At 43.9% G+C, this 22,021-nt stretch overlaps 1 protein-coding gene across 4 annotated transcripts in view; it reads right to left on the minus strand.

The window, feature by feature from the left end:
- Window positions 1–18,552, minus strand: part of LOC115400324 (protein jagged-1b-like) — a 56,186-nt gene extending 37,634 nt beyond the window's left edge. For 3 of the 4 annotated variants that reach the window (XM_030108128.1, XM_030108129.1, XM_030108127.1), the window contains exons 1-2: window positions 15,465–15,591; window positions 12,293–12,637 (exon numbers count right to left, since the gene is read on the minus strand). In XM_030108128.1, the coding sequence (XP_029963988.1) occupies window positions 12,293–12,637; window positions 15,465–15,575 (456 nt within the window). In that variant the 5' untranslated portion in view covers window positions 15,576–15,591. Of the gene's footprint in view, window positions 1–12,292; window positions 12,638–15,464; window positions 15,592–18,517 lie in introns of those variants that run through there. The other variant, XM_030108130.1, reaches the window with a different exon arrangement.
- Window positions 18,553–22,021: the final 3,469 nt, after the last annotated feature.

A 22,021-nucleotide genomic window follows, 5' to 3' on the forward strand; every position in this document is an offset into this window, starting at 1 on the left:
GGTTAATTGGCTTAAACTAAACTATGCAGCTACTTCAAACACTGTGGAACAACAGGGGCCTCTTGAAAATGACGTGCCTTCATCCTCTATGCCTCATCTTCATCCTGTGGGTCCACCACCCCCGCCTGCCTCCGCCTCCTGCAGTGTCTATGATTCTCTCAACGCTGCCGCCGCTGTGACACACGAATCTCCATCCGAAGCACCTGTGTCCTCCTCTGAGATCATCCAGCTAACCGCTCCACCCCCCCACCGACCAAACCTAACTTCTCTTTTCTCCCCTCAGGCAGCGCCTTCATCAACTTTACCCTTTCACTCATTCATCATGACTCTATCGCCCTCTAACCCTCCGCTGCGACCCAGACCGAGTGCCCTCCTCATCCCCAACAAAAGCCCCCCCCCCCCTTCTCTCCCACTTCCGCAGGAAATTACCTTTTCTAGCCGCTTCACATCCACGGTCTGCGTTTTGAGAGAGCGGCATTATGGGTGAGCAAACAGGACGAGTCTGGGAGTGTGGAGTGGTGTCACTCTGTTCTCACAGCTCCGGTCGCCCAGATTTAACAATAGAAGAACCGAGCAAAGAGAACCAGAGTGGAAGGTTTTACAAAACTGTTATTTAAGATCTGCTGAAGTGTGTCAAGACACTGTAAAGCCTTGATGATGACGTTTTGCTCTTCATATAACAGATCTTATGATACGATATGAATCTCATAGCTCTAACACCAAATTCAACCTCTTTTTATCCATGATGTGAGCATGATTTGTGTTTCTGTTACATGAGGTAAAATTGACTGAAAAAAAATACGAAAGTCTTAATTTAAAAGTATAAAACAGAAGTTGAATAGTGAAGGCATTTCCTTTCAACCCAAAGCCATTCATGTTTAGCAGTTTGTTATCAATCAGGGGTCATGGAATAATTTTGGAATAAAGAGCTCTATCAAGGGAGTAGAGTAACATGAATAGCTCTTCCTGTTATAAACTGTGTTTCTGTAATGTCATTAAGGTTGTTATTCAAAAATCCAACTGAGTTTTTCTTTTTTTTGTTGTTGTTGTTCAAATAATATTCAGGTGCAGTTCAGAACTTTAAAAAAATCTATAAAAGGCTTCAGTTATTAATAAACTCACAGCGAAGCCAAACAAAATTATGATAATTATGGAATCCCGTTGTTATTATAATGAGAAAACATATTGAAAATATTCTCATTAAAGTGAAAGTCAACGCAATGTTTTTCCAGTGAATAATTAATTAGCCTATGTCTAAGTTAAAAAATAATTAACATCTGTTGACACTGAGCTTAGAAAAAAGCCTCAACCGTTAGTTGCGATAAAAAAAGCAGGACTTGGTGTCAGCTCACATTTGTTTTAATCATTAAGAAAACCTCAAATTTCAATGCATTTTCTTCAAAAAATAAAGTGGAAGTACTTCGTTCATTGAATTTTCTGATGTATGAGATGTATGAGTGTATTAAAGTCACTGTGGTCATATTCAAATATTTCAGATTATGATGACTGGAATTGTGGTCCCCTTTCTTTTTTTTTTCGTTTTGGGAACTCAGGAAACCACAGAGAGAGAAGGTGGATTTATCATGCACGATAATATTGTCTGCTCTGTAATCTGCAGGGATTTAATGTTTCTGAACATCACAGGAGAACAGCGATACCGAAAACAAACGGTTTACCGTGAAAGACTCATGAGAGAGATGAGGATGTGTTGGGGGAAGAGAGATAATTATGGGTGAGACACATCAGAGGAATGTGAGTGAAAAACACAGTGACAACGAGACGAGATCAGCCGATTCGCAGCTCATTAGACTGTTATTTTCATTTGTCGTCACATCCATGCTCATGCTTCAGCTGCATCTGCAACAAGGGGAAAGGTCATATTTATGGCAAGCTCTGGAGGTTTTTGTGATTCTGACCACAAATAAGGGAACTGATGAAAACGTGGACATGAGGAGGAGTTCTGATGTGGCTCCATGTTTTCAGTGTCCGGCGTGGCGAGAAAATCTTAATGGTGACAGTTTTGACAACATGGAGGCGTAGCTGATACTTGCACTGATGCATATTTCATAAACTTGTCGGATGCGGGGAAACATCGAGGTCTATAAAAGTGACATGAAACTATATGAAATCTTCAAAAAGGAACAAAATCTAAACTGAGTCACAAAGATGTTTTCTTTGAACCCAAAGACAATAATAACTTTTACTAAGCCTAAAGTTTCTTTTGTTACCATTCAGGGATCATCAATATCTTTGAAAGTCAAAGCTATACGAACAGTGTAGAGTAGTATGAACAGCTGTTCCTGTAACAAACTTCAAAATAATTTTAATTGCATGGTTTACCCTGAATGGTATTATGTATTCAGACTTGCTGGGAAGCTTTAGTTTTACCTGATGTGGCCGTAATTCAATTAAAACCAATGAAAGAAAACCAGAATTGAACACTTTAAAGAATAAAGACCGAAAATGAGTCTCCTACTAATATGTTTGTGAGAGCGGATGTATCTGCTGCTGTTTGTCACTGTCAAGTTAAATCAGGCATCTGAACAGAGTTCCCCAATCCTTCCTCAGAAGCCTGGGACCCCTGGGAGAAAGGTTGTGAATCAGTGTTATGTGGGGGTGTAGAAGGGCCCCACTTGTCATATGCCTGATAAGGCCCATTTAAAAGTCTGATAACATTCAGCAGGTGAAAAAAAATAGATGGCCAGAAAACAAGACCGTTTCTTCTAATTATGGATGTGTGTTCCTTCCAGCATCAGCATACCTGCAATCAGTATTCACCAGCAGACAATGCTACATCCAGCAGCAGGGACACACTGTAATTTCACAGCCATCGTGTAAATCAAGGTTCCTTTGCCTCTTTTCTCCTCTAATAAAAAGACTCCCACTCTCGATCCAATTTGCACACAAATGAAATCATTAAAACATGCTCCCCTTGAGACGTTTACCCCCGAGTTATTAACTTATCTCTAAAAAACACAAGCTCCAAATCCTGATGGAGTTAACCTCTCTTCTGTTTGGCATGTGCGCTGCCTGCTGGATTCATGATCCGTGTGTCTGGGCGTGTCTGCTGTGGGAAAAACCGAAAAGGTTGTCAGGAGGAATGCACGTGTGTATGTGCGCGCGCATGCGCACGCCTGCGGGTGTCTGTGTGCGCGCACGTAGGGACGCCACGCACGGCAGTATCGGCGTATACGCAGGTATGCGTGGCTGCAGAGGCGAGTCAATTAGGGGACAAAAGAGAAGAGAGCACAAACGACAGGCGGAGAAAGAGTGAAAGAGAGACTCGGGAGAGAAAGAAAGCTCCAACTATGCTCCTCTCCCTTCGATTCCCTTCACTGACTTCCCTCTGCTCGGCTCCCACACAGAAGGAATGCACAGGTAACACCACTGTGTGTGTCTGTGTGTGTGTGTGTCCCGAGTCTCTCCTGTTCAGAGTGGTTCCTTCACAAGGCTGCTTCAGTGCCATCAGTAGGGACTTCTACTTGACCGTTTATATTTCTGACACACCTTAATGCATCAATATCAGAGGGGAATACTGTGACGGCACGAAGCTGGTTATAATTATATATTAAATCAAGAAGCAGTCAGTCAAGCCAAAGTTAAAGCGCAACAAAATATCCCTCTGCACATGCAGAGATCTCCAGTTACCACACTGGACCTTGTTTGTTTAATCCATGCACAAACACAAAGGCAAAACAGCATGTGCATGTCAGCGTACTTTATGTGTGTTGCCAGGCAACAAGTGGTGTCACTTTTAGGGCACATAGCAAACAACCACAACATCCAGCGCTCAACTCCGACTCACAAGCAGTAAGTCTCTCCTGAAGCGTCGATTTGTCCTCAGATTTTTAATACAAGCTTCACAAAATAACCGTACAGATTCCATCCATCCATCCATCCATCCATCCATCCATCCATCTCACATACCAACTTTATCCAGAGTAAAATCATGGAGAGTTGCAGCCCACCTCAGTTGACTTTAGGCAAACAGCAGGAGAGATACACACACATTTGAAGGTTTTTTTTTTTTTGCCGTCTCTGCATGTGGTGGTAAACATGCCAAATTAAAAGAGACGACAGAGACAGAAAGCAACGTTGGACTCTAACAAGCATTCTGACAGAATGTGGACACAGCAATAAGGCAGGGTAGCAGTGCAGTGGTAGGAAAGTAAGCACGAGTTAACCTGAGGAGAACATGCAGACTCCACACAGGTTCGAAGCAGGAACCCTCCTGTGAGAGCAGAGTCGCTCCATGTAAGGCAGGAGTGTGAGTATGAAAGGTAGAACTATCTATTGTGTTCATTCAGTATGAATGCACATTTTAAAAGGTGCGCCGTATAATCAAGCACCAATCCGAGTTCACTGAATATCATTTCATAGTCTTTATGTATCCATCAAGCTGTTTTTCTTTTTTTCCCCACAGAGCTGCTCTGATGACTGGAGTTTGCCTTTAGTGGGATTATTCAAGTGCAATTCATCTTGTTTCATAGTTCTATATGGGTCAATATTTTTATTTAATTGACATGAATTTAATTTAATTTAGGCTATCTTACTGTAATGTGTTACACATTGCTCTGTATAAATAAGTGTGTCTAATCATGTAATGTCTAGTCTGATATCATAGTATCTTATCGTATCTCATCATGTTTCATGTCATTGTATTACATCTCATCATCATCATCTATCTCCTTGTATTACAGTACATGTCATTGTACAGCATGTCATCTTATTGTATCCTGTCATTTCTGCCTTGTCATATTGAATTTTATATCACATCTCTGCGTACCGTGTCATGTTTCTTCATGTCGATGTGCAGTACCTCATCAAATCACATTAATGTATGGCATCTCATTACAGACGTCGATGTATCTCTTTCGGCACAATATCATATTTTATCATATTGTATCTGTGTGTCTTGTATCATGGTTTATCATATCTCACACTGTCTTCCTATATCTTCTCTTGATGTAACAACACCATATATTGTAGTGTCTTTTGTTAGATTTATTGTACATACAAAAACAACTCTATTAGTATATTAACTGTGAGCCAAAACCAGTCTTACTAATTTATCCAAATATCCAGAGGTGTGTGTGTGTGTGTGTGTGTTATGGCTACAAAGCGAACCCAATTTACTGAATTCATTCCTTCAGAACTAATGAGCTCCTTATCAAAAGTCACACAATGGTTCACTTTGGCAGGAGCAGATAATGGAAGGTAATTTCCTTCAGTTGTTGTTCATAATTACCGTCAATTTCCCACGGTTGCTGGCAAACAAGCCAGTACGTGCACGGGCGTGCACGCACGCACACACACACACACACACACACACACACACACGCACACGCACAGTCTTGTATTTCTATCCTTGTGGGGACCGTCCATTGACTCCCATTCATGTCTAGCCCCTAACCCTGACCCTTACCCTAACCCTAACCCACACCACAACAAAGCCTAACCCTAAAGAAATGTTTTTGCACTTTTACTTTTTTCAGTAACAACAACATGGTCAAGAAAACACTGTTTCTCCTACTTAGGACCAGAAAAAGGTCCCCAAAAGGCACGTCATTCCACGTTTTGCTATCCTTGTGGGGACATTTGGCCCCAACAAGGATAGAAATACGAGAACACACACACACACACACACACACACACACACACACACACACACACACACACACACACACACACACACACACACGCACAAAGCAACCCAGCAGTGACCAGTGCACCGTCATGTTTATCAAGTCATTACTTTGCTTCACCTTCTTTTTTAACTGCATCAATCCCTAATCATAAAAACGAAAATATACACCGTGTCCAGAATTGTAAGGGAAGTGAGTATTTTGACCACACAGCATCATCATTTTTCTGCATGTTTTCCAACTACAAGCTGTATGAACACAAGTGCTTATTGGATTTGAATATATTAGGTTGTGTGTATTTATGTAATGAGGGAGGATGTGTCCTCAGGAGATCGATACCCAGTATTAAAGTGTGCCTGATTATTAAGAAACACATTTTTAACGGTTTTATGGAATGATTAGAGTGTCTCCTGACGGACCAGATAGATTCCTAATCATTCTGCACGCAGTGTAGTTTAAGGCACGCTCCAATCACAACCAGTGAGCAATAACAGTAATCTCAGTTACCGAGTCGAGAGTTGTTTCAGGAGTGTGTCACTGTTTAGCCGAATAAACTGATGATAAAGAAACACACACCAAGGCGCCGGAGTAACAGTTGAGCCGGCAGAGAGTGAAGGGAGGACTCAGTTCACGGCACCCACAGGAGAAGGCATTTGCATGATAACCGCACTTTGCATGCTGCTCTGACGGGGAGGTGGTGTGTGTTTGACTTTTTCTCCTCACATACGTTGGTTTAGATCTGCTGTGTGAAGCTTGCAACACATCGAAACAGAGGAGGGAAAAGCAATTCTGTTTGTGGCACTCAGCAAAAAAAAAAATTACATTATAAACATCCAAACCGCTGTCGGGATGACTGATTTTCTTGTGGTAATCAGCTACAAACATGTTTCTGTGTCAGTATTGGCTGTGAATGCTGTCGATAATATCCACGTTTATGAAATATCTCATGTCACACTCTCAAGTAATCTGGGAAGACTTAACGTATTTTTCGTGCCGTGAATGTGCTGCAGGAAGAAGCGTTCAGTTCTCTTCGTAATTAAACAAATATCTATGCAAACACACAAGATACGCCTCCAAAGAATGACTCGACCAGAGCGTCTCTCTCTCTCACACACACATACACACACTCACACACACGTATCACACAGTTGTTCGCAGGATCATCCAGCTATGGCCTCTGGCAGTGAACCTGAGCATGACAGAGTTTTAACTCTCAACCTGAAGATTACAAATGACAGCGGCTTCACTCCATTCACTTCACCTTAACAGCATTTCACGGCGTCATTGTCATTCGTCACAAGGCCTTTCTTAACCTAAAGAACAGCCGTTCATCGGCAGAGATGAGCAAGTATTATCCACCAAAAGGTCAGGAAACATTGATTTCACCTCAGACATTGTCTAGTGAGGGTTGTTTTTACCTCATATCCACACAGAGACACAGTTTCTATATAGAACAACTGGCTTCCTCTTCATTTATACAAAAACAGCATAATCACAGCAGCAGTAGATTACAGTAAAAGAAAAGAAACGAAAACAATGAATTTGGAGTATTGCCACCGTAAATAGACAAAGAGTCACTTCTGGAGTGAAAAACAGATAAATTTTACAATGAATGAAATAAAAACCCTCATCAAAGCTAATGCTAAGACTTTAAACATTTCCACATTCGACTAAACACGATCAGATGTTTTGAAAATAACAGGAAATACATCTAACATGTTCACAAAGAAATCTGATCACAGAAGAGTAAGCTAGAAAACCATTTTTTTTTATCATTATTCATCAGACTTCTGAAGTTCATACCAGATCTGAGTATTACAATAATCTGATTACTGCCACTTGTCAGATTTGTATGAACGGCTGAGAGACTTCTTCTGTTCACCTTATTGCTGAAAACAGATTCAGCTGTGAAATCACCAATGGAGCGACGGCTTAAAGAAGTGACCTCACGGTTAGAAAATTTGGTAACACTTTACTTGAAGCCCCTCTTTATAACACATTATAAGTAGTTATAAACACTAATACATGATCAAAATGCTTTATAACTCACTATACAGCAGTATACAGCATAGGATTAAGGTTAGGGTTAGGGTTAGGGTTAGGGTTAGGGTTAGGTCCTGGCATTGTGATCATCTATGAATGTTTATAACTATAGCTACACATGTTATAATGGCATTATAATGCTTTATGAATGTACTTATTATGTGTTATGCAGGGGGGCTTCAAGTAAAGTGTTACCGAAAATTTGAACTTTCCTCAGATCCACCGAGGCAAAAAAACACGCCACGCCACCGAGTGTCTGTGTTCGCACCGCGGAGGTCAACCTACAGCCTCGTCCCTTTGACAACGCAAAATTACAGCTGACGTGAACGTGAAGCTAAAATCTGGATTTTCGCATCTTGAGCCAGACAGAAACACTTTGGAGACAGACTGTAGCCGCCTCTCCTCTGTCTGTGTTGCCTTCATGCCAGTTAATATGCGAGGTGAAATACAAGAAACACACACTGCAGCGCCGAGGGGCTGCAAGTAAAATGACTGTAGAGCATATTAAAAACACATCTTTAAAGTTTTCTCACTCACATAAATTACCTTTGGATCTTTGAGCCAGGAATCAATTGGCTCATTCAAAGACCAAAAAAAAAAAAAAAAAAAAAAAACCAATCTAGCAGCATCAAATAAAGCATAAAATAAAAGCAAAAACATCCAGCCCCTGGAAAATCCTTCAGGACCAGAGAGGAAACTGATGCACATCTGGTCAAGTGTTTTAGTTTCATTTCATCTTTTCACATGTGTTGTGTGTTACAAAAATACCTTTTTTTTTTGTTCCTTTTGAGATTTTCCAAATCAATCCATCCATTTTCTGGAATCTGGAGCCTGTTTTAGCTGCGAAATATGAAAAAAAAAAGTAGCTTCCATCCTTGACGGATGGCCAGTCTATCTCATTCCTCATCATCCTCACAACCCTGTGTTTACTTTATGTTGAAACTGGAGCATCCACACAACAGTGGGAACATGCAAACTCCACACTGGAAGGCCTCGAGCCTCAGATTGAAGCAGGATTGTCTCACTGTGAGGTGAAGTGGAGCTAGAGCACTGCTGTCAGATCTCTTCACGTTTATATCAGTACTGTGGTGTGTGAATATATATTGGTCTTCTGGTGCAACTCAACAAGAAAATAGGAATGTTAATAATACAGTGGGTGTCAGAGAGGGTACCAAGCTCGGAAACTTCACAGCTATTTTACAAACAGCCTGAAAAAACTGGATTTAGAGAAATCACAACACGGACTTAGAGCAGCTGAACGGGCCGAGCCCCTGCTGGCCGTCCTGATAACATCACACCCAAAACAAACACAACACAATGAATTATGACCATAGGCGCATGCATAAGTGAATACAGGCAGGCGCGCGCACACACACACACACACACACACACACCCACACACACACACACACACACACACACACACACACACACACACACACACACACACACACACACATATTTCCCTGAAGAGATTAGTTCAAGGAAAGAAAGCCTGAACAAAGTGAGGGAGGGGAGAGGACAGAGAGCTCACCTTTCCTCATAATGACTGCGCTCACCTGTTCATCCCCTCACCTGGGGCAGAGGGGGATCCCCCCCCCCACCCCCACCCCCGCCTCATTTACCTCCACCGCACATCCCCACCACCACCGCAACCCAGAGATGGCCAGATAAAGTGAGCCTTTCACTGGAGGACGCGCTGAGGTTGCCACAATGCGCCCCGGCTCGGCCCCTCTCCCCCCTCCCCCCCACCCCCCCCACCTCCCACCCCGCAGCCCGGCCCTGAAACTGATCCAGGTAGGCTTTCCGACCGAGGACTTTCTCACACTCCTACACGCCAATCACACACCTCGCCGGCAAACACGAGGACGCACAAAAGTGTCCCCGGAAAAGTGCGACACACGCGGTACACACACCGAATCGCACACAAAGGCAAACTGTACACAGATAAGGGAGGTAATTGGCTTTGGGACGGAGAGTCTCACAAGTAAATGGACTGATACCAATCAAGATGAAGAAACTTAAACCGCCTCTGTGTAACATTCCTGGTAGTGTGTGTGTGTGTGTGTGTGTATAGCTCATGTTGTGGGGACATAAAGCTGTTTACAAAAGCCACATTTGAGGGCTCAGCTCCCATTTGAGAACAAAAACAAAAACCCTGCGATGTAAATCATCCAATCTGAGCACGGAGGCTCCAGCAAGCAGCGGCTCCAGCGTGCGTCTCCGTGGGAATCGATTGTGTGTCAACCTACTGTCCTCCGAAGCAACGAGAACACACTTCACCTGGGTTAGGTGTGCTGTTTCAAGCAATATCGCAACACAACATGACTACAGAGCAGAGCCATAAGGCTCTCTGTTGCCACTGCTGTAATACCGTCATTATGGGAAAAGAGGCGATCATGCTGGGAACCATCGGAGCCAAAAGAAACGGAGAGAGCAGAAAGGTTTTTACTCAAAGAACAAAACAAACAAAAAAAACCTCCAAACTGCTCGGGAAAATCATGCCTGACTCCTGCCCGGCCTTGCCAAGTCAGTTTGAAAAGGATTCTCTCCAGCTCTGTTTTTATCAATAAACAAGCATTAATTGTGTGAAGGTCAGGGAAAAAAAAGTGAATAATGAGTGTAGAGATAGGCTAATGGACTCTTTAGAGAATGGGGTGATTGTAGAAGATAAGCACTCCGACACAATACAGGATTTGTGTGATTATGAGTTCAGCCTCACATTTTCCCAGTCATTTTGGGGTTTTTGGGGGGGGGGGAAGACAAGTCAGTGAACAATGTAAAATGAACAAATATAACAGCAAGTTGGCAGCTTATTTTTCCTGCAACAACTTCAGTGTAGGAGCGACAAAAAGCCAAAAAGGGGCTATTATTGAACTGTTTTGCCTGAAAATCGACCTTAGTGGTAATCAAAGGTTCAGTGTACTTCAAAAGCATTTTAGAGGTTTCGACGTTAATGAACATCAGTGTGGAAAACTAATTGGTAAATGGGGTGATTGATTTAAATAAGAAAAAAAAAAGAAGAAGAAAAATAAAGAGAAAAGAGTCCAAATTTTCCCAAACCAGAGACAACAGAAATCCAGAGGAGAAAGAAAAAGGTAGATTAATTAATCAATAGCTCTCCTGGCCACGTTTGGCTCCAGTTGGACTAATGGAAGATTAATTATTCTCTTTAATGAGGAAGATGAGGCATCAAGGTGCACACTGTCTGATCGAGATGCTGACTGTTAAATACGCCAGGGACAAACCCCTGAAACGAAGAGTGAAAACAAAAAATTAAAATAGATAGCAGAAAAAAAAGACAGCAAGAAATATTCAAGAATGTGATGAGAAAGATCAAGGGATGAGACTAATGCTGTCTAAGTCAACTGTGAGCTCCAGCATTAATAAGGAATAATAGTTTTTAATCTTTTTTAATTATGATAAATCTTGGAAAATATATTTCTTGGGAAGCAAAGCAAACAGGCGTCCTCCTATTTTTTTGTCTTATTTCACTTAAAAAAATTAAAGTTCCTTCCTACATCTGATGTTTCAGAACAAAGTTTCACTTGCCTCGGTGAGAATGGAAACAAAAGACAAAGAAGTGTCACAAAAAAAAAAAAAAAAAAAAGCGTTCACTGTAAACGTGTTTAGAATCAACTGAAAGTGAAGTTTGGAGACCACTGATCTGTGGCAGAAGCCTGTCAAACACTGCCAGCGCCTTTATCCAGACTGTCTGCTTCAAATCAAACGAGCGCTTCGAGTCAATTGGAAGTAAAACCAAACGGGCACAAACAGACACAACAAATGAAGGAAAAAACACCGAACCGCCAAGTCCACACCTTAAAATGAAAAACTCTGGCTATCTCTGGAATCTGATCTGATTTCCGCTGTGTGGTATATACTCTAATGCCTGATCCATTCTCTGGTCTTTAATGGTCTTTGATCTGGTCTTAATTCTGGTCTGGTCTGTGGCCTCTGACGGCTGGTTTTTCATCTGATCCCTGTTCTGCTCTTTTGTCTCTGCTATTGCTCTCTTGTCTCCTAATTTACCACGAAGATTACATTTTATTTCACTTCTGAATATTGTTTCATTTTTTTCAGACTTCACTGCATCTAAACAACTATTATGATTCAATTTTAGAGAGAAATTAAAGAAACGATAACAATAGTGAAGATTTTGAAGGTGGGGAAACAGAAAATTACAGTAAAGAGATCATAGATCATGCAGTAATGTGGAATAATCTACTTTATTATAGCCTCAGCTGGGAAAAAAAACCAAGTTTACTGTGGGAATGCCATGTTTAGAGACCACTGGGTTTGATGTTTGTCGTTTAAAATTGCTCCACTGCTTTAACCGCCACGCCGATTACGTATCATTTCATGAAAGTGTTTCTGGATATTCACTTTTATGACTTAACAGCTCTGTCGTCTGTAAAGGACTTTGGTGAGACAGATACCAGCTGTGAGAAAAATAGCATATTGTGGCTATTGTGTTGCAAAAGCTCCTCTGATTGTCATTGTTATTCCACTCTTGCCTCAATTTCAGAGTATCGTTTTGCACTTAAAGCTTAGCCTGTTCCCTTGGTAACCACGGCGGGAACCATCACTGCCCCTGCACTTACCGGCCAGGCATATTTGAAAGGAATGACAATGTGTCCATTAGCCCCATCCTCTCCTCCGCCTCCGCCTCCGCCTCCTCCGTCGTGTCCTCGGTGGTGGAGCGTCTGGGAGTTTCCTCCCAGGATTCCCGTGGCGCCCGACCCGAAGGTGCAGGCTCCGGTTGCGGCGACGCGGGCCTGGTACTCCTTCAGGCAGGCTTGGAAGAAAGTGTCACACTGGTCCCGGGCGGAGCAGAGCTGGCCGCCGCCGCCGGCCGGCAGGTCGCAGCAGTCGCCGGTCTGCAGGAGTCCGTGTAGGTTCTGGAAGTGACGGATCTGAAGCTCGAACATCCCGACAGCGCTCACAACCTGGGAGAGGACAGAGGAGGCTCACGTCAGCACGGCGACTCAGTTGCAGAAGGAAAGTTCTCGCCATCGGATTCCGAGTTTTCTATTGTTCTCACACATCTAACTTATTTTGACCTTTGATTTTTGTGTCTCAAATTAAAAGTTGCTTTATGATAACATATGAAGAACTCAACTCCCCAAAGTCTAAGTAAAGCTAGATTAAATCCATTAATCCATATGAATATGACTGATGACACCTGGTACTTGTCTGAAGTGACAATACTCAAAAGTCTGTACTCTGTACGCAAAAGAAAAGGTCATAAATTATCATTTTGGAATCATGCTGTGTAGTTTTATTGTGGCTGCTGCAGTGGATGTGGAGTCTCTGAATGATGACAGTGCATTTCTAACAGCAGACTGAGCCAAATGCAGACCGTCAGCTGTTAAGAGGTTAAAGCCGGGCTGTCAAACACGCAACCACTGGAGACAAAACTGACCCGGCAGAGGGTTTATTCAAGCCTGCCGGGGGATTAATCGCCAAGAGAAAATAAATATTCTGTCTGTTCTTGATCATATTGTTTAAGTAGCAGATCACGACCAGAGCAGAGACGTCAGCGATGCCGCAACGGAAGCAGCATCTGCATCAAAGTCACACGATGAGGACAAGTTTATCAAAACATGCACACTAAAGGCTGGAGAAATCATTTCAGAGGCAACCTGCTTTTGCCAGAATTAGTCTGAAGACAGCAATTTCTGATGTTTTCACAGAATTGCACAATAAGTCAGAAAGTCATGTGATCTGCATCCAAAATGTGGCTGTTGGACGTCTCACTGTAGATTAACCCTGTGTTCTTAAATCTACCAGCGTGTTAAAAGACATTTTTTTTCATTTTTATTACTTTCCATTCATGCAAACACGAATAGAAACATTTGCTTTGTATTTTTTCTCTACTGTGACATTCTCTTACTCTGTTCTGCCACTGGAGCTCCAGGAGGCTGAATCCAGCCTGCAAGTGTGCACTGGAGGAAATTTCTTTACTGAATTGACCCCTCAGTGGGCAGCCCAGCCATATGGCGCGATGTGGGAGGCAACCGGTGCCTCCGAAAGAAAACACACACATAAACCATGCAAACTCCACACAAAAAGGCCCCTACCAAAATTTGAACCTGGATATTCCAGCTATAAAGCAAGAGCACTAACCTCACTTCTGAATTTGTGAAAATATGACCAAAATGAGCAGTACTATTGTTAACAAGAGAGCTTTCAATATGCCATCGCTTTTGCACCATCAGACGCCGTTCAGCTGTCCCCTTTCTGTTTTCCAAGGGATCACAGCCGCAAGACTTCGCAACCACTGTCAAAGTTCTGAGATTATATATACTGGAAGCCCTTCTTATCATAGCCTGGATTTGGACTCAAGATCATAAAAGCACAAAACCAAAAGAGAGAAAAAGTTTAACAGATAGGTGAAATTTATATTTGTTTCCACCTCTTATTGCCTGAACAAAAAAAAGAACCGTTGCTGACCAGAAGTAGATGTGAATACAAAGACTCTCAAGTGTTCATTTTCTTTGACTTCTGGTCAAAATAAGGCAGACAAAACAATCTGGAAATGCATTTTGAGTCCCAAAACCTCAGTTGGTTTTGCAGAATACCACATTCTTATGATGAGAATTTACTTCAGATTTCACAAACGGCAGAAAACAATAAGAAAACGTTCATACTGTCAGTCATTTTACCTGCTGGCATCCAGCATAGAAAAAAAAAAAAGATTTGAAATTTACACAATGTAGTTTGATTCTTTATACCATGAGTAGATAAAATAAACATAGAGGAGTTGAGCAACTCTGAGAAGCTGACTTTCTTGTTTTCTGCACTGTAATGTCTCGGTGCTGTCTGGGAATCTGCAGCGGCCCTGCAATGGTCTCCTCTGTATCGTCTGTTTATCAGTGTGTTAAAACAGCTGGCTGCAAAAAACAAGGAGGGAGAGAGAGAGAGAGAGAGATTGAGGAGAGAGGAGAGTAGGAGAGAGAGAGAAGGGAGAGGAGAGATGAGAGAGAGAGGAGAGACGATAGAGAGAGAGAGAGAGAGAGAGAGGAGAGACAGAAATAGGACATACAGTAACTTTGTTTCCCACAACTCTGGCTGACCTTCACTTGGGGAAAAAAATAAACTTTTCCATTTAAATCAGGCGCAGATACATCAGCACTGCGGCCATATAATCCTCTCACTGTTTATTCGCCAACTTCCGTCTATTTACCGCGTCTCCTCGCGTGTCTTTCTTTCTGTCACCACCGCTCCCTTCTTATTTCTCACTTTCTCTTCCCGAGGGGGCGGGGGCGGGGGTTGGGGGGTGGGCAGTGACGGTGGGATTCTGTTGTCCCTCCTCCTCATCACTTCTGGCTTTGTGTGGAACAAGCTTTGACGTGCCTGTCATTTCTTTCTCTACCGCCGTCAGCTCGTTTCCATATTGTCCTCGCTTTCATCTGCCCCCCCCCCCCTTTCTTTGATTCATGTCCCCTCCTTGTCTGAGGGAGGGTGGGGAACACACACACACACACACACACACACACACACACACGAACCTGCTTCTCCAAGAATCTCAGGGGGTCTTGTTAGGCGTAGTGTGTGTGTGTGTGTGAGTGTGTGTGTGTGTGTGTGTGTGTGTGTGTGTGTCAGAGGTTGCGGCCTCTTCCAGGAACAGTAAACACCCCAACAGGGCTATTGTTACGGCAGATTGCCATGAAGCCTCTGCTGATGGATAAATCTGAATAAGTCAGCGATGTTGTGGTTTTCAGGTGACTAAATGATGCTTCATTAAGTTCAAGAATCACAATCAAAATATACCCCGAGGGTACTTTTGTGCATGCAGCCGCAGACAGACCGATCTCCACCGTCCCGGCAGAGCCGCTCCACGATGAGCACCGGCCTCAGCTCCCCCACTGTATGTCCTCTCATGCACCCTGTCCTGGAGCTGAAAGGGTCGAGGGCCGAGGTGGGAGGGGTTCGGGTGGAGGCGGGGTGGTGGGACGGTTTGGGGGGGGGGGGGACTGTCCACATCACAAAGTTTGTGGAGATACAGTGGCGCTCATCACTCACCTGTCCTTTCTTCCTCTCCCTTGCTCGCTGCCGAGCCCATTCCCAGCATACCAGACATTTCAGCGCTCGGTCTGACCAGAGACGCAGGGACCGGAGAGAAAAGAGACAGAGGGAGGGGGAGGGAGGGAGGGGAGACAAAAAGAAAGGTCCGAAGCCAATCAGCACATCTCTCTGCAGGGAGAGCTTGGCTGTCACAGGCAGACTACAGCCTGTCTACACTAAGTGAAATCATATTAGCGCAGCGAAGACTCTGGACTCGTCCAGAACGAACATGAAAATATTCACTGAATATTCAAGGAAGCATTAAACTTGTGGCAGTATCCACCCAGTTTTACTACGACCGCTTTATCCACTGTCACAAGGACCTGAGGCACATCTCAGGAAAACACAAACGACTCTCCAGTCCATCGCGCACACACAACACACACTGCTAACAACGACACACACATTTTGCACTTGAAGCACATCAGGCTCACCCCTCAGTCTTTGCATGTCTTTGGGTTTGTGGGAGGAAAAGCCAGTAGGAAATAGATATATCAGCGCAGGGAGGAAAGCAAATGCCACATAAACTCCAGGTGACCAGCAAAAAAAAAAAAAAAAACCCTCCATCATCTGCTTGAAACACAACATTTTGCAGATTGGGTTAATTTAGGGATGCTTTGTATCATTTATGACTCTATTTGGCAAAGTGTTGTGCTTCAGTGCTCAATGGATCATCCATCCATCTTCTACTCTGATCCAACTTAGAGGCTGAAGCTGATCCCAGCCACAGGGCCAATACTGAGAGAAGATAGCCTCCCTTACAGGCAAATCAGAGGCACAATTCACTTTCAGACCTACGGAAGGAAACCAGAAGACTGGAGAAAACTGGGACTTGCCCAGAGAGAACATGCAAACTCCACACGGGAAAGCAGAAATATCTGACCTTCTGTCCATCCACAATACAACTTATATGTTGTGCAGAGTAGTGGGGAGCTGGAGTCAATCAGAGCTAACTGTGGGCGAGAGCAGGTCGCGGGTCCATCACAGGGCAAACACACACAGACACACACACTCACAATCACAGCTTGGGGCAATTTAGATTTTTTCATGGAAAAGAAATTTACTGATACTTATATTAATACAAAAAAAGTCAGTTCTCTATTGACATACTGTAACAGGGATGGGATGGAGAAGACTTTTACAATTCTGATTCCACTGTCGATTCTGTTTAACGATTCAGTGCTTTATCGATTTTCATTTAAAATAATGCACGAGGAGGCATTCACTGAACAGTAACAGCAATAGCAGGTTTTACAACGAGGTAAATGGCACTAACATGATAAGTAGTGCTGACAAGAGAGACAGACCACCACACACACCTACAGCTAATTTAGTCATGAAGCGAACCTCAAATGCACGGATCAGAAGAACATGCAAACTCCACGCATAAAGACGGCACCGTGTAGCTTTACTTAAAAAACAAAACAAATTTCGAGACACCCAAGAACAAATGCGATTAAAAATCTGCATTTCAATTTTTAAAAAGAAATAATACAGAAATCCTCTTCTAGATTCACATACAGAAGCCACCGCTCCCTGAGAAATATAAAACTGGCCATCAGCCATCCAATTGTGAAGAAACCTCATTTGTGTAGAGCAGGTTTTCCCTGTGATCCATTATGAAGAGGCACCAGCAGCTGTGGAGGATCCGGAGTGTGTTGGCTTCACACTGCAGTGCAGTCAGAGAATGGAGGGAGTGAGTGGTGTTGTTCCTCAGCTGTGAGGAGGTTGCAGAGGTGCACAGGGAGACACACAGAGCTGCCTGAATGTTCAACATTCACACGCCCGGAGAACGTTCGGCCGTGGCCCCGGGCTCCACACACACTCCAGAAACAGATGCTGGGTGTGATCCGAGTGTGGTGGAGAAATGTGCGTGTGCAGACGCATGTGTGCACACACGCACACGCCTGGGCTTTTCTACCGGTGAATCCTGTCACACCTCAGAGGCATCCTGAAAAGACCAGCACTCTGACTGTGACAGCTTACCAGAAAAAAAGGGGAAACATTTGCATTTCTGAACCTCTGAATCAGAATCTTGCTTAAATGCATCTAAATACAATTATTATTTCCTCAGGTGATTTTTCTTTGCAAGCTATTGCAAAGTTTTAAAACACTGAAAAGATTTTTTTTTTGCACAAATATAGCCTCAAGATATAAGATACAGAAATGTGCTTGAATATCAAAAATAGACACTGCACCTGCAGGCAAACGCTTTGGAGATGCAGTTTCTCCCCCAGTATAGTTCTGGTGAATGGGTGCAGAACAGGGGTAACTCATGTGTTCATGAACTTCCCCTAATCACTGAACATTTCTCAAAGTACGTCAAAACAAATCATAGGTTTATGTAGCTCAGGGGTCCACTCATGCATCATAATCAGGAGATGTGCTTACTCTTTAAAATAATTTATCTAGCAGTTTACCTGGATAACACGCATCAGTGCGAGTTTTCCAAAATGCTTGACATGTTTGCCAACAGAAATATTGGCAGGGGAATTCCTCTGCCATTACCCTGAGACAGGACTGAAGACGCTTCTGTGTTGCGTGGGATAATAGACATCAGCGCCAACGGGCTGGAACAACAGGTGGGCACAGCGCCATGCAGGAGCGGAATGAGGGCAGCACAAAGGGGGAAAAGAGCAGCGTGCGTAGACTCGGTCACTCACTTTTCCATTTATAAAACAAAGACTTAACCACAGTTACAAATGATCTCCCGGGTTTACGCGCATGTCGCCCAAAATAGCACTTAATCGGTGGCTTACCTGCGGTTGTATCGTGAGCGCGACGAAAAAATCACAGTGCGCGCAGGCTGATGAGGTGTCCCCGGTGCCGCCCGGCGCTCCTTGTCTGGCCCTCCGGTGATCTTTCCGCCCAGTCTCTGGGATGGAGCCGAGTTATCCGGTGCGCCCTCGTGCTCTCCATCCCTGCGTCAGGGGATTGGAGCCTGTGCTGTGCGCTCTGGAGATATTGGTGCCTCCTCCTCTCCTCTCCTTCCCTGCGTCCTCCGTCCGCCCAGCTCTCCTTCGCTCCGATTCTAAACCCTGAAACTCCGATAAAGCCTCTTCATCGCGTTCAGGTCGGGAAAAAGCGTCACGATCCACGTCTCCGCTTGGATGTATCACCGAAACTGACCAAACCCACCCACAAGAGCGCACACCGATCACCCCCGTCTCCACTGTGCCCAGGACAGATTTCCACAGGGAATGGCACTGGCACACAAATACGCACGCACTTCACATAAACACAGCCCTCTCGCGCTGTGCGCCTTCCACCACCTGCGTTAAGAAGCTTTACAGGTCCAATCTGCCGGCTCACTTGACTTGAACTCTCATCCCAATTAGCTGGTACTCTCTCTCCTCATCGTCTGTCTCTATTCAAGCTCGATCCACGCTCAAAAACATAGATATGAATAAAAAAAAATCTTCTTAAATAAATAAGGAGTTGCAAGGATCCAGAAATCAAAGTCAGTACCTCCCGTGGAATGATTTCACACACGCGCGCACATCACATCCAAGCGGCTCACTGGCCATTAGTCAACCCGATATGAAGCCCGGTGGCGACAGTGTATGTGCGAAACAATGAGAGAGAGAGAGAGAGAGAGAGAGAGAGAGAGAGAGAGAGAGAGAGAGAGAGAGAGAGAGAGAGAGAGAGAGAGACGAGAGAGAGAGGAGAGAGAGAGAGAGAGAGAGAGGAGGAGAGAGAGAGAGAGAGAGGAGGGGTGTGTCCTGAGGCAGGGAATATCCGTCTTTCAGCTCTTGTCCGGATGGTTCCCAGCGCACACCAGCGCTCTCATCCCTTCCTGCCTCTCTCTGTACACTCTGAGCAGCATGAAGCCCAGCCCAAACTTTTTTTTGTTTTGTTTTGCTTTTTGGTCACATTTACGCACGGGTTTATCCTGAATGCCGCCTCGCATCTCGGATCTCCTGTGGGTTTTCCGTTTCCTCTCCACCTTTTGTTGCGCCTCTCCTCCGGTTTCAGCTGTTTTGAGGTCCCCGGCCCACTTCAAAGCTCCGCCGTGCCAATTAAGTGTTTCCACAGCGCTGCTCCGGGCTCGGGTGTCTCTCACTGGAGAGCTTCAATGGGTTCAACAAGACGAAGCCCTTCACAATTAAAATGCCCATATCTTTTGTTTGCAAGTGATGAAATGGGTGTTGTTCACAGACAACTCAGAAGAAGAAAAAAAACACTGAGTTGCACGCCCGCGGGACCTTGGAGAAGCATCTGGAGATGGTGATTGGCCAGAGCGCGCTCGGTCAGGACGCATGACGCACAGGTGCTGACGCGCGGCTATTGCTCACCTGAAGCCATCTCCTCAACAATGCAATCGGCATTTCCGATAGAACTTGTTCCGACAGCTGACTATGTTGTTCTCACATGCTGCTGGCAAACGAGGCCGCCGGCTGCACATCCTAACGCGCAAGCACAGATATAAAAGACAATTGTAGGGTGTCTGGGCTTCTTTCGAACACTGGCACCGGTCACATGGCACATTTTCCACATCTGACCCGTCTTGTTTGACGCAAGACCTCCACACAATGTACCTTCTTTATCGGAGGAAATGTAATGAGATGCTCCGCCCTCCTCCATCTTTAAGGTCTATCATGGGCTTGTTGCTCGCGAGCTTCCCTGACAACCGCTGGTGTTTCCGCGGCCCGGCGCTCCGCAGTGACCCCGGAGCGGAACAGAGGGCTCTTGACGAGCGCGGCCTTGATTTGCATAGAAGAGCAATGACCTCTAAAACACGAGCTGCATTTTTTAACCAGCCGACCGGAAACACGCAGATTTCGCTCGGCGTGGTCAGAGGCGGCGGCGCGCGCTTCACCTGAGGAAGAGTCTTCAAAAAATGTCCAACCTCCACACTTGTTGCCCTGGGAGTTCACCACGAGGCGCGAGATTTGTGGATTTGGCACCATCTAATGGTCAAATATGTCTAATTGGAGAAACTTTAAAGTATTACTTCAAAACATTTTTCCCCATAATATTAATACTAATTATCATCATCATCAGGACTGGAGTAGAACCCACCTGATTGGATGAGGCAGTACACACTACATTTTCACATCGACACAAATGTTTGCAGTTACAGCACCAGAAAAAAATACATGTTTTTTTTTACTGTTAGGGCAAGAGAGAGGGAACATGTAAACACTCCAGCAGATCATTAAACCCAGACTCAAAAGAGTTTAACTTGCTGTGAGATTAGAGCGCTAACCACTACACCAACATGTGGGCCATGTAATAATCCAAATTCATAGGAATTAGAGTTTATCAGAAGAATCTTGAAGCTCATTAGAAATGGGTGGCCTTGGACAAAAGGCTGTTTTGGACCTTGGAAATAATTATATATTAATTATGGAAAATTCAGCATAATGCCAGGCAGCAGTGCAGTGGTTAAGCTCTCTCAACTCAGAGCAATAATAAGGTCCCTGCTTCAACTTCTGGGTTTATCATGTTCCCTCCCCAGTTTAGAACATGACTTTTCAGATTATTTGCAGATCTTAACATTGCCCGTGGGTGTGAATGTCAGCATGGGGCTGTCTTTGACTCTCCCAGTTTGTCCCATGACGGACTGGTGACATGTTCTAGGTGGAAACTGGGATCAGCTGCTGTCCTCTGTGAGAATATGACTGAATTCATTAAAACAGTGAATCAAATATGCGTTTGTGAAAATGTATCTTGCCTTGTTCTGTATTTTTACACTCTTTTCTTATTTGTTGGAGTCTCGGATAGGAACAGTCATTACAGATTAGCTCACGATGTCCAGGTTTCACTCACTGGTTTATACTGCACACTTGCTCCTGTACAACAAAACTCTGACATGAAAAAAATATCAGTCTTAATAAAAAAGGGAACCAAAGACTTTAATCCATAAAACAAATCAAAACTGAAAATAAATTCAAGTAACAAAAATGTTTTTACTTTTGGGGTTAATTAAGCCTGTTAATAAAATGTTCAGATGAAGTATTTGAGTCTATAGATGAGGTCCAACTCATTCCAGTTTTTCCAACAACAGATCTCTACATGTGAATGAAGGTCATCTCTGGCTTCTGCTGGTCCAGGAAGCGCTCTGTCCCATGCAAATTCATTATCCTCAGTGTGATTCTTCCTGCTGCATGTGACCCTCTGTCCCTGTGTTTTCTGTGTATTTACACTGCAAACTACCAAATAGAGGCAAACCTTTAAAAAGTATTAAAAAAAAAAAAAAAAAAGAAGCTGTAACTCATGAACATGTTTCGCAGCTTGTACTCGCAATTTCTTCACTGAAG

This window comes from Salarias fasciatus, chromosome 14 (assembly GCF_902148845.1).
Source record: "Salarias fasciatus chromosome 14, fSalaFa1.1, whole genome shotgun sequence".
NCBI lineage: Eukaryota > Metazoa > Chordata > Actinopteri > Blenniiformes > Blenniidae > Salarias > Salarias fasciatus.